The 27,974-nt window shown below is 50.7% G+C and overlaps 1 protein-coding gene across 5 annotated transcripts in view; it reads left to right on the forward strand.

Moving 5' to 3' along the window:
* Positions 1-27,974, forward strand: part of LOC141077356 (anillin-like) — a 75,013-nt gene that overhangs the window by 34,905 nt on the left and 12,134 nt on the right. For 4 of the 5 annotated variants that reach the window (XM_073564236.1, XM_073564235.1, XM_073564238.1 and 1 more), the window contains 11 exons: positions 7,615-7,802; positions 7,875-7,954; positions 8,049-8,166; positions 8,245-8,380; positions 8,456-8,629; positions 24,310-24,436; positions 24,517-24,565; positions 25,306-25,353; positions 25,433-25,462; positions 25,555-25,576; positions 25,756-25,865. In XM_073564236.1, coding sequence (XP_073420337.1) covers positions 7,615-7,802; positions 7,875-7,954; positions 8,049-8,166; positions 8,245-8,380; positions 8,456-8,629; positions 24,310-24,436; positions 24,517-24,565; positions 25,306-25,353; positions 25,433-25,462; positions 25,555-25,576; positions 25,756-25,865 — 1,082 coding nt within the window. Of the gene's footprint in view, positions 1-7,614; positions 7,803-7,874; positions 7,955-8,048; positions 8,167-8,244; positions 8,381-8,455; positions 8,630-24,309; positions 24,437-24,516; positions 24,566-25,305; positions 25,354-25,432; positions 25,463-25,554; positions 25,577-25,755; positions 25,866-27,397; positions 27,497-27,974 lie in introns of those variants that run through there. The other variant, XM_073564239.1, reaches the window with a different exon arrangement.

A 27,974-nucleotide genomic window follows, 5' to 3' on the forward strand; every position in this document is an offset into this window, starting at 1 on the left:
ATAGTCGAGACGAGAATGAATAAGAGAAACAGTAAGAGTTTTTGCAGAGTCAAAAGTAAGAAAAGGTCGAATTCTAGAAATGTTTTGAGGTGCAGATGACAAGAGCGAGCCAGTGATCGAATGTGGGGGGCAAAGGAAAGCTCGGAATCAAGTATGACCCCAAGACAGCGGGCATGTTGCTGGGGAGTAATAGTGGAACCACAGACGGAAATGGCAATGTCGGGTGTAGGTACATTAGTAGCGGGAGGAAACACAAGGAGTTCAGTCTGACAGGTTCAGTTTCAGATATAGTGAGGACATGATATTAGACACAGCGTTTAGACAATCGCCAGTGTTTTCTAGAAAGGCTGGCGTGATGTCAGGAGAAGAAGCGTATAATTGGGTGTCATCAGCATAGAGATGGTACTGGAAACCAAATCTACTGATTGTTTGACCAATAGGGGCAGTGTACAAGGAGAAGAGGAGGGGGCCTAGAACCGATCCTTGAGGAACCCCAACAGTAAGGGGAAGGTGAGAGGAGGAGGAACCGGCAAAAGAAACAGTAAAGGAGCGGTCGGAGAGATAGGAGGAGAACCAGGAGAGAACGGTGTCCTTGAGGCCAATGGAATGGAGCATAGTGAGGAGGAGCTGATGATCCACAGTGTCGAATGCTGCAGAGAGATCCAAGAGAATTAGCATGGAGTAATGACCATTTGATTTAGCTGTTAGCAGATCATTAGAGACTTTAGTGAGGGCAGTTTCAGTGGAGTGTAAAGAGCGGAAACCGGATTGGAGAGGGTCGAGAACAGAGTTTTCTGAGAGATAGCGGATAAGACGGGAGTGGACCAGGCGTTCCAGGAGTTTAGAGATGAAGGGAAGATTAGAGACAGGTCTATAGTTAGCGGCACAGTTTTGGTCGAGGGATGGTTTTTTAAGTAGTGCATGTATGATGGCATGCTTAAATGAGGAGGGAAAAATACCAGAAGAGAGAGAGAGAGGTTAAATATTTTAGTTAGGTGAGGGGTGACAGCAGGGGAAAGGGACTGGAGGAGATGTGACGGAAATGGGTCACTGGTGCAAGTAGTTGGGCGAGAAGATGCAAGGAGCCTGCTTACTTCTTCTGTGACTGGTTCAAAATCAGAGAGTGAGTTAGATGCAGTGGGGGAGGGAGGACAGTGCATGGTATGAGGGGATTTGGAGATAATTTCCTGTCGGATCTGGTCAATTTTTTCTTTGAAGTAATTGGCCAGATCGTCAGCTCGGAGCTCCGTGGTTGGGGCCTGTACACTTGGATTGAGTAGAGAATGAAAAGTGTCAAAGAGACGTTTCGGGTTATTGGACAGTGAGATGATGAGGGTGTTGAAATAGGTTTGTTTGGAGAGGTGAAGGGCAGTGTTGTATGTTCTAAGCATAAACTTAAAATGGATGAAATCTTCGTGTAGATTGGATTTTCTCCACAGACGTTCGGCGCACCTGGAGCACCGCTGCAGGAAACGTGTTTGCACCGTGTGCCAGGGTTGTCACCGTCTGCGTTGTGGTGTTCTATTTAAAAGGGGTGCAAATTCATCCAGGGCAGTTTGAAGTGTTTCATTGTAATGCTTCAATGCAGAATCAGGACATGAGAGGGAGGAGATAGGGGCCAATGAAGACTGCAAGTTCTTCATAAGTTTCTGGGTGTTAATGGCCTGTATGTTTCTATAAGTCTGGACAGTGGGGGTGACCTGAGCAGCCTGGCAGTTCTTGATAGAGAATGAAAGAAGATTGTGGTCAGAGAGGGGAGTTTGCAAAATCATCCACTGCACAAAGCCGAGAGAAGACCAAGTCGAGGGAGTTTCCGTCTTCATGCGTTGGAGAATTAGTAAACTGCGAAAGGCCAAATGAGGAGGTTAGAGATAAAAGGTGAGTAGCAGATGGGGAGAGGGGAAGAGCAATGGGGATGTTGAAATCTCCCATGATGAGGGTAGGGATGTCACAGGAGAGAAAATGTGGAAGCCAAGTGGCAAAATGATCCAGGAACTGATGGGAGGGGCCGGGAGGACGATACACCACCGCCACTCGCATGGAGAAGGGGGTGTAGAGTCTGACAGCATGGACCTCAAAAGAAGGGAAGACAAGTGAGGGTACTTGAGGGATAACCTGAAAGGTACATTTTGGTGATAGGAGCAGACCAACGCCTCCACCAGCTCTATTGTCTGATCTTGGGGTATGAGAGAAGTGTAGCCCCCCGTATGAAAGAGCAGCAGCAGCGGTAGTATCTGACTGCTGGATCCAGGTTTCAGTAAGAGCCAGGAGGTTAAGAGAATTAGAAAGGAAGAAGTCATGAATGAAGGAGAGTTTGTTACACACTGAGCGAGAATTCCAAAGTGCACAATTAAGAGAGACAGATGGCATGCAGGGAATATTAATAAGATTAGAGGGGTTTCTGAGTGTAGCAGTGGGGGGGGGTTTGACTTTCTATAACATGGGGGACCAGGGTTGGGAGCAATGTCTCCTGCAACTAGGAGAAGGAGGATAGAAAGAGTGAGCAGATGGTTAAGTGATTTGTGAGAGCGTCTCTGGTGTTGAATGGTGGGACTGGCTGGATCTCTGCAATTTAACAATGTGAAAAGAGCATGAGTGCTATACATAGGAGAGGAAAGAAGCGAGGGGCCAATATGGATGGAGTGTGGAGAGTTAATGCCAGGGCGGTGGATGTGTGTGAATGCAGCGGCCAGGATAAAAATTACACAAATGCATATGGTATATATTTGTTGTACTCCAAATGTACAGAGAGTAGATGTATATAAATGTCTTACCTGTCTCTTGCCCTGTCTAACTGCCATGTTATAACTGCCAGAAGTACTTTGATACATGTACTTAGATTACATGTGCATAAATGCCACCCCTGCATAAATGCTCCCCCTAGCTAGGTCTGAATATATAGGAGGTTAAGGCTAAGTTTTTTTTTTTTTCAGATCACTGGGACCTGCTGCAGCACGTCCCTCAGACACCCATCTTCTCTCTCCTCTAACTCTCACTCTTCCCACTCTTTTGTATCATCTCACTCCACCCGCCTCCCAGCACATCTCGTGTGTTACGAAGCAGGGTTCCACGAGGGGTGCTCTGCTAACCCTGAGCATGAAGCTGTTAGGTGGCCCCACTGAACTATCCTGTGTGTGGAATGCATGTGTGGGGCGTGGTCAGGAGTTCCCACCCTACCTGGATGGTGGGGCACTACACCTTAGGAGAAGGTGCAGTACCTCTGTGGCGACTGAAGCCTCAGGGGCGCCACATGAGCGATCTCCACTCTTCTATGCCCTAACCCCAAATTAGTACGAGTTTGAGTGCTCTAGACATCCACACAGCTCAGCCATGTATGGTGTACTCAGGACTTCTGCTTTATTAGCACATACAAGCTACTTAAGTATTAAATAATCTTTATATAGCGCCAACATATTCCACAGCGCTTTACAGTTTCCATTCCAAAGCACAAGTCATAAGTAACAACCTTAACAATAAAGCAAAATCAGCCGCCCCTGCCCGTCAGAGCTTACACTCTACAATGAGGTGGTGGAGATACAGAGGACAGGAGTGTATATACAATGGTGTATGTATAGTGAAGGTCCAGCCATCTTGAAGGAGTGAGGGATAGATGGAGATAGTGAATGGGCTACAAACGCACACTTACACAAAGAATGACTGTGATTAGTGACCGTGATAGGCCACTCTGAACAAATGTGTTTTGAGGGAGCGCCTAAAACTATGCAAATTGTGGATAGTCCTAATTTCTTGGGGTAGAGCATTCCATAGGATAGGCGCAGCGCTGGAGAAGTCTTGGAGTCGGGAGTGGGAGTTGCAGATTAGTGCAGAGGTTAGTCGAAAGTCATTTGTAGAGCGCAGCGGTCGGTTAGGCCTATAGACAGAAATGACGGAGGACATGTAGGGGGGTGCCGCACTGTGGAGAGCTTTGTGGGTGAGATCAAGTACTTTGAATAGGATCTTATAACGAATGGCCAGCCAATGTAAGGACTGGCGAAGAGCGGCCGTGTCCGAGTACTGATTAGCCAGATAGATGACCCTGGCTGGACTGGAGAGGGGATAGTCGAGTAACTGGAAGGCCAATTAATAGAGCGTTGCAGTAATCCAGGTGGGAGTGGATTAAAGCTACAGTAAGGGTTTTTGTTTCCATGGTGAGAAAAGGGCTGAGTCTAGAGATGTTGCTTACACCTAAAGAACAAGAGCGGGCAAGAGATTGTATATGGGAGGTGAAGGAGAGATTGGTGTCAAGCATAACACCCAGACAGCGCGCCTGCTGCCGGGTTGTTATGGTGCCACCCACGGAGAGGGAAATGTCAGATTTAGGGAGGTTAGTAGTCGGCGGGAGCAGAAGTTGTTCAGTTTTGGAGAGGTTAAGTTTCAGATTGAGGGCAGACATGATGTTAGAGACTGCGGACAGTCACTGGCGTTCTGTAGTGCAGCGTTGGTAAGGTCGGGGGAAGACGTATATAGTTGTGTGTCATCAGCATAAAGATGGTACTGAAAGCCAAATCTGGTGATGGTCTGTCCAACTGGGGCCGTGTAGAGAGAAGAGAAGGGGGCCTAGGACTGAGCCCTGAGGTACCCCGAAAGCGAGAGGAGGAGATGACGTGGAGCCTGAGGAAAAAAAACACTGAAGGAGCGGTCAGAAAGATAGGAAGAGAACCAGAAGAGAGCAGTGTCCTTAATGCCGAGTGACTGGAGCCTAGAGAGTAGGAGGCGGTGGTCAATTGTCGAAAGCTGCAGAAAGGTCGAGAAGAATGAGCAGAGTGGTCACCGTTAAATTTTGCTGTCAGAAGGTCATTGGTCACTTTGAGTGCAGTTTCAGTCGAATGTAGGGGGCGGAAGCCGGACTGTGAAGGGTCTAGGAGGGAGTGAGTGGAGAGGTAACCAGTAAGGCGAGAGTAGACTAGGTGTTAGAAGAGTTTAGAGGTGAAGGGGAGATTGGAGACTTGTCTGTAGTTGTTTGTGCTGGATGGGTCGAGAGTGGGTTTCTTTAGTAATAGAGTAACAGTAGTGTTTGAAGGAGGATGGTAAAATGCCCGAGGAGAGATTAAAGATTGTAAATAGATGAGTTGTGACGACTGGAGAGAGAGAGACTGGAGGAGATGTGAGGGAATGGGGTCGGTAGTGCATGTAGTCGGACGAGAAGAAGAGTTGAGTTGGGAGACTTCTGTGATGGGATCAAATGTGGAAAGTGAGCCAGGGGAAATGCAGGGAGGGATGGGAGTCACTACCCCTGGTGGCTGGGAGGGGATTTCCTGACAGATATTATATTATCTATTTTTTTCTATAAAGTGGGAGGCCAGGTCATAAGCACAAATGTTTGTGCTAGTGAGTGATAGGTGTCAAAAAGTTTCTTGCAAGAGGAAGAAAAAAAGTGATCCAGCTTGAGACAGAGGCGGCTGCAATTTACAAAGCTTTATTGGACAACTTAAAAATATGTTGGTTCTTAAAAATTTCTTATAGCAAACACCAAGCACACCAGTGAAGATCAACGCGTTTCAACTAAAAAATAGTCTTAGTCATGATACTTTACTTAAAAAGTTTCTTGGGGTTGTTGGCTAGTGAGGAGATCAGGGTGGTAAAGTAAGTGTGTTTGATGAGGTGAAGGGCAGTGTTATAGGTTCTTAACATAAATTTGAAGTGGATGAAGTCTTCTGGTGTGCGGGTTCTTCTCCATAGGCGTTCAGCACTCCTAGAGCATCGCTGGAGAAATTGAGTTTGTGATGTGAGCCAGGGCTGTTTTACTCTGGAGTTTCTGAGGGTGAGGGGAGCTACTTGGTCAAGGGTGCTTCTGAGAGTGTCATTGTAGTGATGAACAGCCAGATCAGGACAGGAAATAGAGGAGACTGAGGACCGTGATGAGTGTAGGGAATCTGAAAGTGTCTGAGGGTTAATGGCTTGTAGATTTCTGAATGTGTGGTAGGTTGGAGTCTGCTGGGGTGGATGAGGATTTGTGAGCGTAAAGGAGAGAATATTGTGGTCAGAGAGGGGAAGCGGTGAGTTATTTAGGTAGGAGATTGAACAGAGCCGGACAAAGACCAGGTCCTTGTGTGTCTCAGAGGTTGAAAGCTGTAAGAGGCCCAGAGAAGTGGTTAGTGATATAAACTGGGATGTGGAAGTGGGGCTGTTAATGGGGATGTTGACGTCTCCCAGGATAAGGATTGGTAGTTCTGAGGACATGAAGTGCTGCAGCCAGGCTGAGAAGTTGTCAAGGAAGTGGGTGGATGAACCTGGAGGCTGGTATATGACCGCCACTCTGAGGGAGAGGGGACGGAAGAGCCTGATGGGTGGACCTCAAAAGAAGGGAATGAGAGTGATGGAACTGGGGGGATGACCAGGAAAGTGCATTGTGGGGACAGGAGTATGCCGACTACACCACCAAGTCTGTTTGTGGGTCTCGGGGAATGGGAGAATTGTAAGCCACCATGGGAAACGGCAGCCGGAGAGACAGTGTCAGATTCCTGAAACCAGGTCTCATTGAGGGCCAACAGATTAAGAGAGTTGTTCAGAAAGTATTTGTGCAGGAAAGGAAGTTTGTTACATACAGACTGTGGATTCCAGAGGGCACAATTAAAAGGAGATGGAGTGCAAGTAATATTAATAAGATTATTGTGGTTTCAATATGAGGTAGGGTAGGGGTTGAGTTTGGGGGATGGTGAACCGGGGTTGGGGAGATGTTCCCTGAGATGAGTAGGAGTAGGAAGATAAAGAGCAAGTAGTTATTGGAATAGTAAGGTTTTTTTTTCTGCTATGTGTATGGGCAAGATGGGCTGAGGTTTTTCAGGAGGGTGAGTAGTGCATGGGAGCTGAACATGGGAGAGGGAAGTATAGAGGGGCTGATGTATATGAGTTGTGATTGAGGAGGGATGGGGTGGTGAATGTGGATGGCAAGGGAACACAGGAGGATAGAAATAAAGCACATGGATAAAAGGGAGAGCAAAGTGTGATTTACCTGACTCCTGCCCTGGAATAACTGCCTTTTGCTTGATGCTTAGCTAATGCGCTGCTTTGCTGAATGCGTGTGACCCCTCACATTCGTGCTCCCCTTAGAATGTTACTAAATTTATAGGCCCAATACAGGGACAAGAGAGGGATTGTGGGAGCTGGTTAGTTATAAATCGGCAACAGCTACTCAACACATCCTGGTGTGGAAAAGATGTCCAAAGATGCTAGTCCTGATTCCATCTCTATGCTATAGCACCTCTCCCATGATAACATCTCCCCTCATCAATATACAACAGTATGTACTGAGAGCAATGTGAAAGATGAATTATAGCAAAGGAGTTGAATGAAATGGTTACCAACAGGATATATTGCAGCTCAAAAGACAGCCAGCAGAGGTGGGGCGTTGTATCATTCGGGTTGCTTGCTAACATTGAATGGAGTGAATACATGCAGGATGGATTTTGACAAATGAAAGAAATGTTCCATCGGAAATATGTAGCCATTAGAAACATCAGGGGGCGTGAATTAAAATGTGATGCTTTCTCCGCACATCTGTGTTGTTTTGATCTCTATGACCAGAGCCCAAAATGGATTGTTCTCTCACAGTGGTCTGCGCCATCATAGGATGCACCTCATTGTAGTCATATTGTCCATTTGTCTTTTCTGCAGGAGTCATGGCTGATGGTCGTCGGGTGACGCTGAACAGCTCAGAGCTCATTGACAGTATATTTGAGGGGGTGCTGAATGGAAGTGCAACTGCTGAAGAATTGGAGGCACCAGATGGGGAGCTCCCTCCAATATCCATTCTGTCTCCTCTTACAAAGTCATTGGATCTTCAGGCTGCTATCAGCCCCCTAGTGAGTCCACCTCTGAGTGCCAGTTCCTCACCCTTCGGACCGCTCATTTCTTACTCTGTGCTCTTCCTGCAGACTTCGGTTGTGTCCAGTTTGCCACAGCTGCTAGAGGAGACCCCAGAGGTGTCACCCTGCGAGGACCATCTTCCCTACAGGTATGACAGAGCTAAGATTGATGTTTGATGTATCTTGAATCCTGTGATGCAGGGGTCTCGGAGTCCAGTGTTAGCCCTACTGCTCTCATTACAGCATTGACGCTTACCGAACTCTGCGGAGGAACGTTCATGAAGCACCTGCCATCCAGAAGCCTGCACCCAAGAGGCAGCGTGTGGACCGTGCACCTGTGGATGTGAAGGAGAAGATCAAGGTGTGGAAGGCTGTTACTGGTTTTGGCTCTTCCCAGAGGCAGGCTAGACCCTAACAGGAGTGTGTTCTTCTGTGATAGATCCTGAGTAAGGAGGTGTCGTCTCTGCAGCGCATTGTGGAGCAGTCCTGCTGCGCACTGAGCTACTGCGTGGATGCAGAACACGGGAAGGGCACGCGGCAGGAGGCTGAAGCAGAGCGCCTGCTGCTCCTGTCCTGTGAGTACATGCTTCGATAAGGCCATGTGCATAAATCTGCTATTGACTGTTCAGTAATGCCATTCTCCTGGCTAGGTGAGAAGAAGGCCGCTCTTCTGAAGGAGGTGGAACGGCTCCGTGATGGGAGATCAGACCGGCCGCCATCCAGTCCTGACTGTGACCTGACACCGTGCTGTGGCTCGGTTACCATATCTGACATCAGGCTGCCTCTTAAAGTGGATTATGTCTGCTCCACCATCCTGGAAACAGGTAACTCCTCCTGGCACTTAGTCTAGACTCTCATCACATGCGTCCAATGGGCAGGTGAAACGCTCCATCCCGGGCTGGAGCAGGATATACCCGCACATGCTAATCTAGACGGTCTCTGTAGACTTCCGGTGGTAATGCCTTGGTGCAGCCGTGGGTCGGAGATGACTTGAATCCACAGTGTTACCCTTTTAAATGCTGCAATCTATATGTTACACCGCTCCGCCATACTCACCCGGCCTCCGCTCCCACGCCGCAGTCGCCCTCCACCCGACGGCCGCGGCGGTCACCTGAGACAGGCCCGCGACCGATGCCTTCCCTGCATGCTATGCGCATGCGCTATAGGCCGCGGCCGCGCCTCCTTCCTGCTTCTTATGCTCCGGATGTGCCCTGACCCGGAAGCACCTTTGGACCAATGGCTGACCAGACGGGGCCATATCAGGCCGCTTCCCCCTGAGGGAGGCGCCTGATCGTTGTGTTTCCTGACACTCTGGCCTCGCTTCATCGTGCACACTCTGCTCCTGCAGTTCCTGTCTCGGCTGCTCCTCACAGCAGCTTCTCAGTCCTGCTACCCGTGTTCCTGGTTACCTACTCCAGTCCTGCCTTCAGTGTTCCTGCCGTCCTACTCCAGTCCTGCCTTCAGTGTTCCTGCCGTCCTACTCCAGTCCTGCCTTCAGTGTTCCTGCCGTCCTACTCCAGTCCTGCCTTCAGTGTTCCTGCCGTCCTACTCCAGTCCTGCCTTCAGTGTTCCTGTTGTCCTACTCCAGTCCTGTCTTCAGTGCTCCTGCCGTCCTACTCCAGTCTCAGTCTTACTCCGGTCCATCCTGAGCCACCCCTCTCGGTACCGGCTACCGTGGTACTCGAACCCCTGGGCCTGCTCCTAACGGTCCCTGTATAGGGGTCGGTTCCACCTGGCAGCTCGCCCGGGGTCCCTCGCTGCCACGTCCCAGAGGGTCCACTCTCGGAGTTCCCGCTCCTGACCACCCGCGCTAACGGTACGATCAGGCCATGGACTCCGCCGGTACTACGGCTGCTACCCAGAAAGAGTTGCTATTCCTACGGGAGAATCAGGGGCGCATTATGTCAATCATGAAGTCGATGGACACCCGTTTGTCGGCCTTACAGGTGGCCGATCCTGGAAATGCCACTCAGCTGGCCAGTCTCCAACAGGAGCTGGGTCAACAGCAAGATACTCAAACCCACATTTTGTCCTACATGGCCTCCTTTGATAGTCGCTTGTCGGCCCTCCAGGCTGCCGCTGCAGTGCCGACTCCTCCCCCTGCGTCTGCTGCTCCTCCGACGCCCCGCCTCGCCAAGCCGCCTCGTTTCACCGGGGATCCCAAGCTCTGTAGGGGGTTCTTAAATCAGTGTAGTCTCCACTTTGAATGGCTGCCGCAGCAATATCCCTCGGACCGGGCCAAAGTGGCCTTCATCATGTCCCATCTGGAGGGAGAGGCCCTTTCTTGGGTAAACCCGCTCTGGGAACGTGACGACCCGGTCGTTTCGAGTCTCCGGGTTTTCCTGGATACGTTTCGTAAGGTTTTCGATGAGCCGGGCCGGTTAGCCTCTCTCACTGAGTCACTCTTTAACTTACACCAGGGCTCTCTCACGGTCGGACAGTACGCTATTCGCTTTCGCACTATTTCCTCCGAGCTCGGCTGGAATAACGCAGCTTTGGTGGGGGCATTCTGGCGCGGTCTTTCTAGTAAAATAAAGGATGAACTCGCAGGTCGAGATACCCCGTCCACCTTAGAGGACCTTATCTCGCTGGCTACCCGCATTGACCTGCGCTTCCTGGAGCGCGCTCGGGAGTCAGTGAGAGACAGGCGCTCCTCCAGGTCAGTTTCTCCTTTCACTCAGTCGGCCAGCTCACGTTCAGTCGGATCTTCTTCCCTCTCTTCGGGTGAGCCCATGCAGATAGATCATGTCAGGTTGGCCGAGTTACGTCAGAGAGAGAGACGGGCACAAGGTCTGTGCCTCTATTGCGGTCATTCGTCACACTATATCCGCACCTGTCCTAAGAGACAGGGAAACGACTCCACCTAGGTCAGGTAAGAGAGGCCTTCCTAGGTGATGATGATGATTCCTCTCAACCCCTTACGATTTCTGTGCTTTTGGTTTCAGGAGGGAGGCGTGGTTCCGAGGTGGCCTACGTGGATTCGGGCTCAGCGGGTAACTTCATTCGGCCGGAAGAGGTAGACAAATACCAAATTCCTGTAGTCACTCTATCTAACCCAATTCAGATTGCCACCGTGGATGGCAAACCGCTACAGGTGACCGTCACCTTGGTCACTGAAGAGGTGGAATTGCAAATCGGAGCCTTACATCGAGAGAAGATAGCCTTTTACGTTTTACCTAAGCTCTCTCACGCCATTCTACTCGGTCTTCCATGGTTAAGGACTCATCAGCCTGTTCTCGACTGGTCTTCTGGGGAGATACTCCGCTGAGGGCACTCGTGCCAAGCTCGCTGTCTGACTCCTGTCCGCCTGGCGGCCGCTCCACGGTCACCTCCAGACCTCCCGGGTCTTCCTCCAGCTTACAGCTCCTACGTCGATGTTTTTGAGAAGAAGGAAGCGGAGGTCCTCCCTCCACACCGGCCGTTTGACTGCCCAATTGAACTTGTTTCTGGTTCAACCCCCCCAAGGGGCAGAATCTACCCTCTGTCTCCCGCGGAGACCACCGCCATGTCCGAGTACGTCCGAGAGAACCTCGCCAAAGGCTTTATACGGAAATCCTCTTCGCCCGCGGGAGCCGGGTTCTTCTTCGTCAAAAAGGACGGGACTCTACGGCCATGCATTGACTATAGGGGCTTGAATGAGATTACCATCAAGAACAGGTATCCTCTTCCACTCATTCCAGAACTGTTTGACCGTCTCAGAGGGGCTCGGGTCTTTACCAAGCTGGACCTCAGAGGAGCCTACAATCTGGTCCGTATCCGTGCAGGTGACGAGTGGAAGACCGCTTTCAACACTCGAGATGGCCATTACGAGTACCTGGTCATGCCCTTCGGTCTTTGCAATGCTCCTGCAGTCTTTCAAGAGTTCGTCAATGAGATCTTCCGGGATCTCTTGTACTCCTGTGTGGTCGTGTACTTAGACGACATCCTCGTCTTCTCGCCGGACCTCTCGTCCCACAGAAAGAGTGTCCGCCTGGTGCTTCAGCGTCTTCGGGAGAACCGTCTGTATGCAAAGATCGAGAAATGTCTCTTCGAACAGACCTCTCTGCCATTTCTGGGATACATTATCTCCAACGCTGGTCTAAGGATGGATCCTGAGAAGTTGTCTGCCATCCTCAAATGGCCTCGCCCCGTCGGATTAAAGGCGATACAACGATTCCTCGGGTTCGCCAACTATTACCGGCAATTTGTCTCCCACTTCTCCGCGATCACAAGACCCATTTCTGTGCTCACCCGTAAAGGGTCTACTTCCAAGGATTGGTCTCCTGAGGCAGAGGAGGCCTTTCTGTCCCTAAAACGGGCTTTCTCCACGGCTCCGGTCCTGCATTGCCCTGAGTGTGATCGACCTTTTGTACTCGAGGTGGACGCTTCCTCGACTGGTGCCGGGGCGGTGCTGTCCCAGAGAACCGCCTCCGGTCGCCTGCACCCTTGTGGCTTCTTCTCGAAGGCCTTTTCTCCATCCGAGTGTAACTACTCGATCGGTGATCGGGAACTTTTGGCCATCAAGTTGGCCTTGGAGGAATGGCGCCACCTCCTGGAAGGAGCTGTCCATCCTTTTGTCATCTTCTCGGACCACAAGAATCTGGCCTATCTCCAGTCTGCCCAGAGACTAAACCCTCGCCAGGCCAGATGGTCTTTATTTTTTGCCCGATTTGATTTCGAGCTCCGATTCCGTCCCGGCAACAAGAATTCCAAAGCCGACGCCCTGTCCAGGGTCTTCCAACCACACGAATCCACGGAGGAACCGTCACATATCATTGATCCCACTAGGATCATCACCGTGGCTCCAGTGAACTGGCTTACTCCTCCGCCTGGCAAGACGCTTGTGCCAGAGAATCTCAAGCAAAAGGTTCTTCTATGGGGGCACTCCTCCAAACTGGCCGGCCATGCCGGAACTAAGAAGACCCTTGACCTTATCAAACGTCACTACTGGTGGCCCTCACTTCGCCAAGATGTACTCGACTTTGTGGCTTCTTGTCCATCCTGTGCAAAGAACAAGGTGCCACGGAGATCTCCGTCCGGCTTGTTGCTTCCGTTGCCTGTCCCTACGGTTCCTTGGGAGAACATCGCCATGGATTTCATCACCGACCTACCCTGCTCTGCGGGCTGCTCAGTCATTCTGGTGGTGGTGGATCGTTTTTCCAAGATGGCTCACTTCATCCCTCTGCCCGGTCTTCCCTCAGCACCAGAGCTGCCCGAAATCTTCATTCATCAAGTCTTCAGGCTTCATGGACTGCCTCGACGCATTGTGTCTGACCGAGGGGTTCAGTTTACCTCCAAGTTCTGGCGTTCGCTTTGTAAGCTTATGAACGTTTCCCTCGACTTCTCCTCGGCCTACCATCCACAGTCCAACGGACAAGTAGAGCGTACCAACCAGATGCTTACGGGATACTTACGCCACTTCTCTAACGCCCACCAGAACGATTGGGTCAACTTACTCGCCTGGGCAGAGTTCGCTTATAACAACCATGCTGGTGAGTCTTCGGCCAAGTCTCCGTTTTTCATTGTTTTTGGCAGACATCCTGGTGTCCCTCTTCCGATAACCCCTGCCTCTGAGGTACCCGCGGCCAATGCCTTGTCCTCTGAATTTTCTAAGATTTGGGCTGAGACCAACACATCACTCAAGAGATCCGCTGATCAGATGAAGAACTATGCAGACAAAAAGAGGTTGGATTCTCCTCCGTATCGTGTTGGCGACAAGGTCTGGCTCTCCTCCAAATTCGTCCGACTAAAACTGCCCTCCTACAAGTTGGGTCCACGCTACATCGGTCCGTTTGAAATTCTGGGACGTATTAACGAAGTTGCCTACAAATTGAGGTTGCCTGCTTCGCTCCGGATCCCGAACACCTTTCACGTCTCTCTCCTGAAGCCTGTGGTGCTGAATCGTTTCCATTCCTCGCTTGATCTTGGTCCTCAGCCGGTGGGTGCCGACAACGTTTTTGAAGTGCAGGACATCCTCGCTGTGAAAAGGGTTAGAGGTAGGACTTTCTTTCTCGTTGATTGGAAGGGCTTTGGTCCTGAGGAGAGATCCTGGGAGCCTCGGGAGAATATTATTGCTCCCCGTATCCTCAAGAGGTTTCTTGTTAATCTCCGGGGGGGGGCGGCTTAGGGGAGGGGGTACTGTTACACCGCTCCGCCATACTCACCCGGCCTCCGCTCCCACGCCGCAGTCGCCCTCCGCTCCCACGCCGCAGCCTCTCTCCACCCGACGGCCGCGGCGGTCACCTGAGACAGGCCCGCGACCGATGCCTTCCCTGCATGCTATGCGCCATATGCCGCGGCCGCGCCTCTTTCCTGCTTCTTATGCTCCGGCTGTGCCCTGACCCGGAAGCACCTTTGGACCAATGGCTGACCAGACGGGGCCATATCAGGCCGCTTCCCCCTGAGGGAGGCGCCTGATCGTTGTGTTTCCTGACACTCTGGCCTCGCTTCATCGTGCACACTCTGCTCCTGCAGTTCCTGTCTCGGCTGCTCCTCACAGCAGCTTCTCAGTCCTGCTACCCGTGTTCCTGGTTACCTACTCCAGTCCTGCCTTCAGTGTTCCTGCCGTCCTACTCCAGTCCTGCCTTCAGTGTTCCTGCCGTCCTACTCCAGTCCTGCCTTCAGTGTTCCTGCCGTCCTACTCCAGTCCTGCCTTCAGTGTTCCTGCCGTCCTACTCCAGTCCTGCCTTCAGTGTTCCTGCCGTCCTACTCCAGTCCTGCCTTCAGTGTTCCTGCCGTCCTACTCCAGTCCTGCCTTCAGTGTTCCTGCCGTCCTACTCCAGTCCTGCCTTCAGTGTTCCTGCCGTCCTACTCCAGTCCTGCCTTCAGTGTTCCTGCCGTCCTACTCCAGTCCTGCCTTCAGTGTTCCTGCCGTCCTACTCCAGTCCTGCCTTCAGTGTTCCTGCCGTCCTACTCCAGTCCTGCCTTCAGTGTTCCTGCCGTCCTACTCCAGTCCTGCCTTCAGTGTTCCTGCCGTCCTACTCCAGTCCTGCCTTCAGTGTTCCTGCCGTCCTACTCCAGTCCTGCCTTCAGTGTTCCTGCCGTCCTACTCCAGTCCTGCCTTCAGTGTTCCTGCCGTCCTACTCCAGTCCTGCCTTCAGTGTTCCTGCCGTCCTACTCCAGTCCTGCCTTCAGTGTTCCTGCCGTCCTACTCCAGTCCTGCCTTCAGTGTTCCTGCCGTCCTACTCCAGTCCTGCCTTCAGTGTTCCTGCCGTCCTACTCCAGTCCTGCCTTCAGTGTTCCTGCCGTCCTACTCCAGTCCTGCCTTCAGTGCTCCTGCCGTCCTACTCCAGTCCTGCCTTCAGTGTTCCTGCCGTCCTACTCCAGTCCTGCCTTCAGTGCTCCTGCCGTCCTACTCCAGTCTCAGTCTTACTCCGGTCCATCCTGAGCTGCCCCTCTCAGTACCGGCTACCGTGGTACTCGAACCCCTGGGCCTGCTCCTAACGGTCCCTGTATAGGGGTCGGTTCCACCTGGCAGCTCGCCCGGGGTCCCTCGGTGCCACGGCCCAGAGGGTCCACTCTCGGAGTTCCCGCTCCTGACCACCCACGCTAACACTATAGCAGCGCCACTCGCAGGCCTAACTCGGTAATGGGCGTTAGTCTGCGAAAATCCTTGCCAAATGTATTCTAAGAAAAATACAAAATACTGTTAATAATCACCGCCATAAAGAGCTGTAATACACACTATATAGCCAAAAATAGTGGAGGAACTGTGATGGTCTGTGGAGGGATATATACCGCTCAAAATAGTAAAGGGAACACTAAAATACCACATCGTAGATATTACTGAATGAAATATTCCAGTTGCAAATCTTTATTCATTGCATAGTGGCATGTGTTGAGAACAATAAATCTTAAAAATGATCAATGTAAATCCAAATGAATATCCCATGGAGGTCTGGATTTGGAATGATACTGAAAATGAAAGTTGAAAATCAAATTACAGGCTGATCCAACTTCAGTGGAAATGCCTCCTTAAGACAAGGAAATGATGCTCAATAGTGTGTGGCGCCTCCACGTGCCTGTATGACCTCCCTACTGTGCAACGCCTGGGCATGGTCCTGATGAGGCGGCAGATGTTCTCCTGAGGGATCTCCTCCCAGACCTGAACTAAAGCATCCGCCAACTCCTGGACAGACTGTGGTGCAACGTGACGATGGATGGAGCGAGACATGATGTCCCAGAGGTGCTCAACCTGATTCAGGTCTGGGGGAACGGGCGGGCCAGTCCATAGCTTCAATGCCTCCATCTTGCAGGAATTGCTGACACACTCCAGCCACATGAGGTCTGGCATTGTCCTGCATTAGGAGGAATCCAGGGCCAACCGCACCAGCATATGGTTTCACAAGAGGTCTGAGGATCTTATCTCGGTACCTAATGGCAGTCAGGCTACCTCTAGCAAGCATATGGAGGGCTGTGTGGCCCTCCAAAGAAATGCCACCCCATACCATTACTGACCCACTGCCAAACCGGTCATGCTGAAGGATGCTGCAGGCAGCAGATCGCTCTCCACGGCATCTCCAGACTCTGTCACATCTGTCACATGTGCTTAGTGTGAACCTGCTTTCATCTGTGAAGAGCACAGGGCGCCAGTGGCGAATTTGCCAGTCCTGGTGTTGTGTGTCAAATTCCAAGTGTCCTGCACGGTGTTGGGCTGTGAGCTCAACCCCCATCTATGGATGTCAGGCATTCAGACCATCCTCATCGAGTCGGTTTCTAACAGTTTGTGCAGTGCTCCTCCTGTTCCTCCTTGCACAAAGGCGGAGGTAGCGGTCCTGTTGCTGGGTTGTTGCCCTCCTACGGCCCCCTCCATGTCTCCTGGTGTACTGGCTTGTCTCCTGGTAGCGCCTCCAGCCTCTGGACACTGCGCTGACAGACACAGCAAACCTTGCCACAGCTCGCATTGATGTGCCATCCTGGATGAGCTGCACTACCTGAGCCACTTGTGTGGGTTGTAGAGTCCGTCTCACGCTACCACGAGTGTGAAAGCACAACCAACATTCAAATGTGAACAAAATATCAGCCAGAAAGCATTGGTACTGAGATGTGGTCTGTGGTCCCCACCTGCAGAACCACTCCTTTATTGAGGGTGTCTTGATAATTGCCAATAATTTCCATCTGTTGTCTATTCCATCGGCAACAGCATGTGAAATTGATTGTCAATCAGTGTTGCAGGGACAGTTTGATTTCACAGAAGTTTCATTTACTTGGAGTTAGATTCTGTTTGTTGAAGTGTTCCCTTTATTTTTTTGAACAGTGTGTGTGTGTGTGTGTGTTTGTGTGTGTGTGTGTGTGTGTGTGTGTATATATATATATATTCCAAATTGGGGAGAAGACCATAAACTGTAACTTTCTCTTAGTTAGGGTAAAATAAAGAATATACAAAGGATATAAAACATTTTGTCCCTGATCTGTCTGCTGTTATTTTATGCTAATTTATATTTATGACGTGTATAGCGTCTGATACATATTGGCAGAATAGGACAACAGATTCTAGCACCATCGTCAACGCATTGGCAGTGTCATCGGGGGTTAAACATGGGGGACACTGGCGCTAAGATCTGTGGATCAGCATCACGGGTGCTGTACACTTAGCATAAATTAGCATAAAATTATACTGTATCCTCGCCCATCCCGTTGTAATTGTGAGCCCTCGCGGGCAGGGTCCTCTCATCCTGGACCAGTCGTGACTTGTATGTATTATGTACACCCCTCCTCACATGTAAAGCGCCATGGACTAAATGGTGCTATAATAATAATTAATAACACTACTTTATACCCTTTGTGTATTTTTTAATTTATAGAAAAAAAGTTACATTTTATGGTCTTCTCGTGAGGGTTTATTTGGGGTTCTCCCCAATTTGGAAATTACACTATATTACTGTACCATCGAGCGCTGTGCCCCGGGGCGGGCGACGACGACGTAGTGGAAGCGCTGTCAGTTTGTATTGCTGTAATCGTACCGACCTGTGATGGCAGATGGAGTGACTGAAAAACAAAACTCGGTCAATATTCCTGGATTTTCTTGTTTTCCTTTTCTCAAAAAAGTTAGTTTTTCAGCACAGTATACATACCAAAGAGTAATGCTGGTAAATTCAGCCATCACAACCTGCCCTGCCAGGAAATGTACAGTTCTGAGAAACCTCTCATTGTTGTAGACCGTGTGAGCGTGTTAGAGGCCACATTCTCTCATGAAAGACAACCACTTCCTCCTCCCGGGATCCCCTAGTCTCGGTCTTTTCCTCTGGGATCCCCCCCCCCCTCTGTTTTAGTCGCTGCCTCCTCTTTCTCCAAGATTCCCTGTGGTCTGTCATCTCATCCTCTTCTGGATAACCTTTGGTTAGCCATTGTTGCCTCCTCTTCATCAGGGATCCTCCGCTCTGTTTATCTTTTCCTCTTTCTCCGGAATCCCTGATTATCTCCTCTTTTTTCCGAATACAGTTCCACCTGCTTTAGTTGTCTCCTCCCCCAACTCGTTCGGTCACCCCACCCCCACCTTGTTCGATCATCACCTATTTTTCCTCCAGAATCCCAGTTGTCTCCTCCTCCCGGGATCCCTTGTTGTCTGTCATCACCTCTTCTTCCTCCTGGACCCCCCCTCCACACACACACACACACACACACACACACACACACACACACACACACACACACACACACACACACTTCACCGTCTTCTCTTCCTCTAGGATACCCTCTTATTGGCCGTTTTTGCCTCCTTTTCTCCAGTGATTCCCCTCTCTGTTTGGTCATCGCCTCCTCTTCCTCAGGAATCTCCGGTTGTCTCCTCCCCTTGCTCTCTGATCCTCCCCCTACCTTGTAAGGTCCTCTCCTCCCCTTGCTCTCTGATCCTCCCCCCACCTTGTAAGGTCCTCTCCTCCCCTTGCTCTCTGATCCTCCCCCCGCCTTGTAAGGTCCTCTCCTCCCCTTGCTCTCTGATCCTACCCCTACCTTGTAAGGTCCTCTCCTCCCCTTGCTCTCTGATCCTCTCCCCACCTTGTTTAGTCCTCACCTCCCCTTCCTCCATGATTCCCCACTCCCCCCCCACCTTGTTTGGTCCTCTTCTCCCCTTACTCTCCGATCCTCCCCCCACCTTGTAAGGTCCTCTCCTCCCCTTGCTCTGTGATCCTCCCCCCACCTTGTAAGGTCCTCTCCTCCCCTTGCTCTGTGATCCTCCCCCCACCTTGTAAGGTCCTCTCCTCCCCTTGCTCTGTGATCCTCCCCCCACCTTGTAAGGTCCTCTCCTCCCCTTGCTCTGTGATCCTCCCCCCACCTTGTAAGGTCCTCTCCTCCCCTTGCTCTGTGATCCTCCCCCCACCTTGTAAGGTCCTCTCCTCCCCTTGCTCTGTGATCCTCCCCCCACCTTATAAGGTCCTCTCCTCCCCTTGCTCTGTGATCCTCCCCCCACCTTATAAGGTCCTCTCCTCCCCTTGCTCTCTGATCCTCCCCCCACCTTGTAAGGTTCTCTCCTCCCCTTACTCTCTGATCCTCCCTCCACCTTGTAAGGTCCTCACCTCCCCTTGCTCTCTGATCCTCCCCCCACCTTGTAAGGTCCTCTCCTCCCCTTGCTCTCTGATCCTCCCCCCACCTTGTTTGGTCCTCTCCTCCCCTTGCTCTCTGATCCTCCCCCCACCTTGTAGAATCATAGAATCGTAGAGTTGGAAGGGACCTCCTGGGCCATCTGGTCCAACCCCCTGCTCAAAGCAGGATTCGCTAAATCATCCCAGTCAGATGTCTGTCCAGCCTCTGTTTGAAGACTTCCATTGAAGGAGAACTCACCACTTCTCGTGGCAGCCTGTTCCACTCATTGATCACTCTAACTGTCAAAAAGTTTTTTCTAATATCTAATCTGTGTCTCCTCCCATTCAGTTTCATCCCATTGCTTCTAGTCTTTCCTTGTGCAAATGAGAATAAAGTTGATCCTTCTACAATGTGACAGCCCTTTAGATATTTGTAGACAGCTATTAAGTCTCCTCTCAGTCTTCTCTTTTGCAAACTAAACATTCCCAAATCCTGCAACCTTTCCTCATAAGACAGGGTTTGCAGACCGGTCACCATTCTGGTCGCTCTTTTCTGAACTTGCTCCAGTTTGTTGATGTCTTTTTTAAAATGTGGTGCCCAAAACTGGACACAATATTCCAGATGAGGTCTGACCAAAGAGGAGTAGAGGGAAATAATGACTTCACGTGATCTAGACTGTATGCTTCTGTTAATACATCCTAGAATTGCATTTGCCTTTTTTGCTGCTGCATCACACTGTTGACTCATATTCAGTCTGTGATCTATTAGTATACCCAAGTCTTTTTCACATGTGCTGTCACTTAGCCCTATTCCTCCCATTCTATATATGCTTTTTCCATTTTTATTGCCCAGATGTAGTACTTTGCATTTCTCCCTGTTAAAAACCATTCTGTTAGTTGCTGCCCACTTCTCCAGTTTATTTAAATCTTTTTGAATCCTCTCTCTCTCTTCTCTAGTATTAGCTATCCCTCCTAGCTTTGTGTCATCAGCAAATTTAATCAGTTTACCCCTCAATTCCTTCATCTAAATCGTTGATAAAGATGTTGAACAATACAGGGCCCAGGACAGAGCCCTGTGGTACCCCACTTGAGACATTCTTCCAACTGGATGTGCAGCCATTTATGACCACTCTTTGGGTCCGATCACTAAGCCAGTTATGAATCCACCTAACAGTTGCCTTGTCCATTCCATACTTAATCATTTTTTCAATAAGGATTGTATGAGAGACTTTGTCAAATGCTTTGCTGAAGTCAAGATATACTATATCTACAGCATTTCCTTGATCCACCCAATCAGTGATACCGTCATAGAAGGAAATTAAGTTAGTCTGACATGACTTATTAGTTACAAACCCATGCTGACTCTGTTTAATCACTTCATTCTTATCCAGGTATTGACATACATGTTGTTTAATAATTTGTTCAAAGATCTTTCCTGGTATAGAAGTCAGACTCACCGGCCTATAGTTACCTGGGTCCACCTTCTTCCCCTTTTTGAAGATAGGAACAACATTTGCTCTTCTCCAGTCTTCTGGCACTTCTCCTGTTCTCCAAGAATTTTCAAAGATTATAGAGAAGGGTTCAAAAATTTCTTCTGCTATCTCCTTCAGTACTCTGGGGTGTAATTCATCTGGACCTGGAGACTTGAATTCATTTAGGCTAGCTAAGTGTTTCCTCACTATCTTTCTGTTTATAGATATCCTGGATTCTTCTATTCCCTTAATAGGACAGTGAATAACAGTTGATGTTACATTTCCTTTCTGAGAGAAAACAGATGCAAAATAGGAATTTAAAAGTTCAGCCTTCTCAACATCCTGTCTTACCATTTCATCATTTTCATCCTGTAAAAATCCTATAGCATCTTTGACTTTTCTTTTACTTTTGACATATCCCCAAAATCCTTTATTATTGCTTTTGACATCTCTTGCAAGCCTCAATTCATTTTCAGCTTTAGCTAATCTGATTTGTGCCCTGCAGGTTCTGCAGACATCATTATATTCTTCTTTAGATATGCCTCCCTCTTTCCATTTTATAAACATTTTTTTCTTCCTTTTTAGCATGTGCTTAAGTTCTGTGTTCATCCATCCTGGTTTCCTTAACTGCTTCCTATTCTTCCCTCTTTTCGGAATTGTTAACAACTGTGCTTTGAGAATTTCATTTTTCAAGATTTCCCATCCTTCCTGGACATTTTTGTCTTTAAGGATATCCAGCCATTGGATCCCTCCAATTCTCTTTCTGAATCCCTTAAAATCTGCCTTTCTGAAATCTAACCTTGACGTCTGAGTCTTCACAGGTCTTCCGCCTCTAGTTATCCAAAATTCTAAAATAGCATGGTCGCTACCTCCTAGGGTCCCAGCCACTTTACCTCCTCAACCATTTCCTCCCTGTTTATAAGGATTAGATCCAAGGTAGCAGTTCCCCTTGTTTTCTCCCTTACCTTTTGGAAGATAAAGTTGTCAGCAAGAGAGGATAAGAATTTCCTTGACCTGTTAGTTTTGCCTGAGAGAGATTCCCAACAAATGTCTGGATAGTTGAAATCTCCCATGACAACTATGTCATATTTTTTGGAGAACTTGGCCATTTGATGCATAAAGAGTTCATCCATAGCTTCAGCTTGCACAGGCGGCCTGTAGTAAATGCCTACAATGGTGTCCTTTCCATTGTTCTGTCCTTGTATTCTTACCCAAACAGTTTCCACAGAACTCCCAGTCTCTGAAGCTTCAATCTCTGTGCAGATATACGCGTTTCTAACATACAATGCGACACCCCCTCCTTGTTTATCAAGTCTGTTTCTTGCAAATAAGTTGTATCCTTCTAGTCTTGTATTCCAATCATGTGTATTGTCCCACCAAGTTTCAGTGATTCCAATGACATCATATTTCTTTTCCTGTGTTAGTAGTTCCAATTCTCCTTGTTTGTTGCCCATGCTTTGTGCATTAGTATAGAAACATTTTAGTTTGTGATAGGTTTCTCTTTCTCCAATATTTTTATTAGATTCTTTTGTCTTTGTTCTTCCTTTACACTTCTAATAGCAGAGTTCTCAATAGCATTTGTCAGGTGTATGGCTTTTTCTGGTCTTTTGCTTCCCTTCCCATGTTGTTCTAGTTTAAAGCTCTCCTTACAAGTGTAGCAAGGCGACTTCCAAATACATGCTTACCAGTCTTCGTAAGGTGCACCCCATCTCTAGCAAGTAGTCCATCGTATAAGTAGTTCACTCCGTGATCCAGGAATCCAAATCGTTGCTGACGGCACCATCGACGTAGCCAGTTGTTCACCTGCAGAATCTTATTCCACCTCCTTGTTCCATGGCCATCCACTGGGAGGATGGAAGAGAAGACCACCTGCGCTCCCAGTTCTTTCACTTTCTTGCCTAAGTCTTCAAAGTCTCTGCAGATGGTTTCCAGGTCGTTTCTTGCGGTGTCATTTGTCCCCACATGTGGTAGCAGGAATGGGTAGTCATCTGTAGGTCTGAAGAGTCCTGATATCCTGTCAGACACATCTTTAATTTTTGCACCTGGAAGACAACACATTTCTCTTGAAGTTATATCCGGTCTGCAGATAGCGGCCTCAGTTCCTCTCAACAGGGAATCCCCCATGACCACCACTCTCCGTTTCTTCTTCACAACATTTTTCTTTCTCCATCCAGGAGGACTCTGAAGGTGTACAAGGTTGCTGCTTGTTGGCAAAGTCTTATCCTGATGTATTTCTTCATTGTTTTCCTGCGTGAGAGCCTGGTACTGGTTTCTGAGCAGTCCTCTGTAAGGTCCTCTCCTCCCCTTGCTCTCTGATCCTCCCCCCCACCTTGTTCAGTCATCACCTCCCTTTCCTCCGGAACTTTCCTCTACTCTACCCCCTGTTCGGTCGTCTCCTCCGGGACTCGGATAGTGATCAGTAATCCTCCTCTGGCTTGAATCTGCCATTGTACATGGATGTCTCAATGTAACACAGGTACTAGGATCCAGTGACACAGAGGCAATGGTTAACAGGGAAAGCAATAACTTGTTTAATAGTTACAGGAATAACCTCCTCGCAGGGAGCAACCGGGAATAAACAAGGTGAAAGCCGAGGGCGGTATAAAGGGAAAAGTAACTCATGATGGCACCCTATGTATGTCAATCTCGGATGTCTCCCCCTCTTCCTGGGTTGGATGGCTGGCTGCCGGCTGAGGCCGGTGCTCATTTCTTACGGCTTCCCCGTCTAACAAGTCAGTCTCACTTCTGGCGGCAGCGGGCGGTCACCGATTTGATCCGCTGAGCCTCCAGTCTTATGCTGCAGCGCAGCATGGAGTATTTCACTGCGATCCCCCACTCAGTGTACGTTCCTCCGCACGCCCCATGAGGTCTCCGAGTCCTTGCTGTACCTGGCTGTAATCGCTGGCTACCTCTACCCGCGGCCCAGCACCGGCCTGCCCGAACTCCTCTCTGGTGGGAAGCCCTCTCTTCCCGCGCAAACTCTTATTCTCGGCTCACTGTGCCCCTCTATACAGGTCAAGGGTCTGCTCCGTCCTCCGTCTCCTTCTCCCCTGCAACAGTAGGCCCGGTGCCTTGTCAGCACTCACAGCCCGGTCGTCTTCTCCTGTACCCCCACACCTGGGATTCCTTCTTCTTTCCTTTGCCCCCTCCATCGTTTCCAGTGTAGTTGTGTAAGCCTACAGGTCTAAGCAGGATTCTCCACATAGGGGCCACTGACCACGTAAGGAGTAGTCGCTTCCTCTGGCAACACATCTGCCAGTCCAGGTCTTGGTGTGGCAAACCACAGGGCAGCAGGCCGGCCACTTGTCCATGTGTGTTCTCCCCTTCTAGGAGCCTTTCATGCTGCCTCCCCCTCCCTTCAATAATATTAAAGACAGTATGTTTGAGCTCATCGTGACGACGTGCTAAGTGCAGTGGGGACGCTGCTTGCCCACCTTGTGTTTCCTCTCCCAGGGTCCATTCTGGTTGCCCCTTACCTACTGGGGGGAGGTGTAACCACTTCATGGTGTCATCTCTCTTGCTTTATCTCCTCAGGGCCTGCAGGCCATTACTTCCTTCTTCTGATCCGTTATGGGGCCTACGATGTGGTGGCTACGCCTCTGGCCAGCACTTCTGATGCACACACAGGGGACACCATCACATTCCCTACAAGCATTACCCTGTAAGTGCAGTGATGCTGTAGTCTGCCAGGATCTTCACCCTGGGCCCCAGCAATCATCATGTCTCCTCTTTCCTGCTCAGGAATGACACCTCCGCAGACTTCAGAGTGGAGATTGAAGTGTACAGCCTGGTGAGTAGTGTTCAGCGGAGGACGATGTGAGCTGCTCTTGTCTTGTAATCTATGGACATATCTGACTGTAATATGCGAGGGGACCTGGGCTTGGGCCAGGCGAGGGGACCTGGGACTGGGCCATGCGAGGGGACCTGGGCTTGGGCCATGCGAGGGGACCTGGGCTTGGGCCATGCGAGGGGACCTGGGACTGGGCCATGCGAGGGGACCTGGGACTGGGCCAGGCGAGGGGACCTGGGACTGGGCCAGGCGAGGGGACCTGGGACTGGGCCAGGCGAGGGGACCTGGGACTGGGCCAGGCGAGGGGACCTGGGACTGGGCCAGGCGAGGGGACCGGGGACTGGGCCAGGCGAGGGGACCGGGGACTGGGCCAGGCGAGGGGACCTGGGAACTGGGCCAGGCGAGGGGACCTGGGAACTGGGCCAGGCGAGGGGACCTGGGAACTGGGCCAGGCGAGGGGACCTGGGAACTGGGCCAGGCGAGGGGACCTGGGAACTGGGCCAGGCGAGGGGACCTGGGAACTGGGCCAGGCGAGGGGACCTGGGAACTGGGCCAGGCGAGGGGACCTGGGAACTGGGCCAGGCGAGGGGACCTGGGAACTGGGCCAGGCGAGGGGACCTGGGAACTGGGCCAGGCGAGGGGACCTGGGAACTGGGCCAGGCGAGGGGACCTGGGAACTGGGCCAGGCGAGGGGACCTGGGAACTGGGCCAGGCGAATGATGACATTTATTGTTTTCCAGGCACAATCTGGATCTGTCCTGGATAAGCGGAGGTCTCTGAAGCCCAAGGTATTGTCACCTGATTAGTCACGCCATCACTGTTTTCACCATTCATCCTTCCTAAATCCTTAACTCGTGTCTCCCTCAGATCACGCCCAAGAAGCTCCTGTCCTCGCGGGTAGGTGTTACCAGGTCTGATGCTTTTTTTTTTTTTTTCTCTCCGTGGTTTCATTAAGGTAAGCATCCCATCTCCTCCTGTTTCTTCTGCAGAAATCCTCCTTGAACTCTCCAGGTAAGAGCTGACCTGTTGGCTGCTTGGCTTCCCTGGGGTCTCTGGGTCAGGTCTGTTCTCAGTCCTCATTCTGTAGTCACTGGACGAGCAGATGGGCCGTTTCTGCTCCCTTCCTTCTTATCCCATGGAGGCCGGTCTCTTCTAGTCCTGCGAGTGCCACTAATCTCTTCTGCCTGTAGCTTGCAGTCCGGCAGTGAATGCGCCGCTCCGATCCAGTAGTTTCCTGCTCGTTGGATCACTCACCGTCACACTGGAATCTTTCAGCAAGTACAAGTTTCCTCTGGTAAAGGTAAGTGGCCATTTCTCCTATGTGCTGTCATCTGCCCAGATGTGACATCACCGACCTCTTATACGTGTGCGTCCTCCCTGGATGATGTCCTCACTCAGTGCCTGAAGAAGAGCTCGGCACTCGTGCGATGTAGTGACCTTTCGTGTAACAATCAACCAACAGCCTATGCTTACGTTTCAGCCTGGTTTCCCTTCATCAGAGTATTAGGTTGCTGTGAGTGGAGTAGTTTAGGTTGTCACGGGGCCTCTGCTCACACAACTATGGTCTCTTTACCGTTCTGCTACTCTTCCTATACTGCTCCACTCACGGCGACCTGTAACTCTGATGAAGGTCCGGAACCTGAGACTGAAACTTTAACATATGTTGGATTACGATCTCAAAGGGGTTTCCCGTCTCCAAAGTTCTATCCAAGTATGTAGTAGGTGTAATAATATTAGCAAATACCTCCAATTGGATATATTTGGATAGGGCCTTAGTGACGGGAATACCAGCTTAAATTTTCCCTATTTCACTGCATACCCTTGAGTGCCAAGCTCTTTGCTTTATATACTTTACGCACTGGACCTGTACTCAGCTGCTATCTGTCACAAAGTGAGGTATATACCATAAATCAGAACATTGTTTACCCTCATGAGAAAAACTAAGTACGCCCTCTCTGAATTCTTGGGTTTGATGTGTTGGGATTAGTAATAAGCGAACGTGATAACGTCTTGTCCGAGCTCCCTCGAGTGTTATCAGAGTATCTGTGTGCTCGTAGATTGTGTGCAAGCTACTGCAGGATTCATAGCTGTTAGACATCCTCAACATGTCGGGACGGCGTAACAAGCAGGTAATCCGCACATGTGTCTAAGAGCCACGAATCATGCAGCCACAGAGACTGGAACATAATAAACGAGCACGGCCAGATGCTCTGATAAGACGTTACCCGAGCACAGCCACGTAGTCTGATAACGCCCCAAGTCTAGTCTTGTGTCTCTGCCCTCGGGTCTTGCCTCGCGTCTCGGCTCCTCTGCCCTCGAGTCTTGCCTCGCGTCTCGGCTCCTCTGCCCTCGAGTCTTGCCTCGCGTCTCGGCTCCTCTGCCCTCGAGTCTTGCCTCGCGTCTCGGCTCCTCTGCCCTCGAGTCTTGCCTCGCGTCTCGGCTCCTCTGCCCTCGAGTCTTGCCTCGCGTCTCGGCTCCTCTGCCCTCGAGTCTTGCCTCGCGTCTCGGCTCCTCTGCCCTCGAGTCTTGCCTCGCGTCTCGGCTCCTCTGCCCTCGAGCCTTGCCTCGCGTCTCGGCTCCTCTGCCCTCGAGTCTTGCCTCGCGTCTCGGCTCCTCTGCCCTCGAGTCTTGCCTCGCGTCTCGGCTCCTCTGCCCTCGAGTCTTGCCTCGCGTCTCGGCTCCTCTGCCCTCGAGTCTTGCCTCGCGTCTCGGCTCCTCTGCCCTCGAGTCTTGCCTCGCGTCTCGGCTCGTCTGCCCTCGAGCCTTGCCTCGCGTCTCGGCTCCTCTGCCCTCGAGCCTTGCCTCGCGTCTCATCTGAGTCTCTCCTTTTAGATGAAGTTTGAAGGCAAGGTCGGTCGTCTTCTTGGGGATCATTTCCAGGATCAGGTGGTTACTCTGCATGGATTTGGGGGTTAGATTTGCTTCCTCTGGGGTATGAATGGCTTCCAGCGCAGGACAATGACTCGTTTTAGTGTGAGTTGAATCTTCATATCAGGGCTCTGCCTTACTGCTGTAGCCGGGACCCTAGAGGCTCTGCCTTACTGCTGTAGCCGGGACCCTAGAGGTTCTGCCTTACTGCTGTGGCCGGGACCCTAGGGGCTCTGCCTTACTGCTGTGGCCGGGACCCTAGGGGCTCTGCCTTACTGCTGTGGCCGGGAACCTAGAGGTTCTGCTTTACTGCTGTAGCCGGGACCCTAGAGGCTCTGCCTTACTGCTGTGGCCGGGACCCTAGGGGCTCTGCCTTACTGCTGTGGCCGGGACCCTAGGGGCTCTGCCTTACTGCTGTGGCCGGGACCCTAGGGGCTCTGCCTTACTGCTGTGGCCGGGACCCTAGGGGCTCTGCCTTACTGCTGTTGCCGGGACCTTAGGGGCTCTGTCTTACTGCTGTGGCCGGGACCCTAGGGGCTCT

The sequence above is a fragment of the Dendrobates tinctorius genome, unplaced genomic scaffold (genome assembly GCF_039654945.1).
Source record: "Dendrobates tinctorius isolate UK_male_01 unplaced genomic scaffold, ASM3965494v1 ptg000440l, whole genome shotgun sequence".
NCBI lineage: Eukaryota > Metazoa > Chordata > Amphibia > Anura > Dendrobatidae > Dendrobates > Dendrobates tinctorius.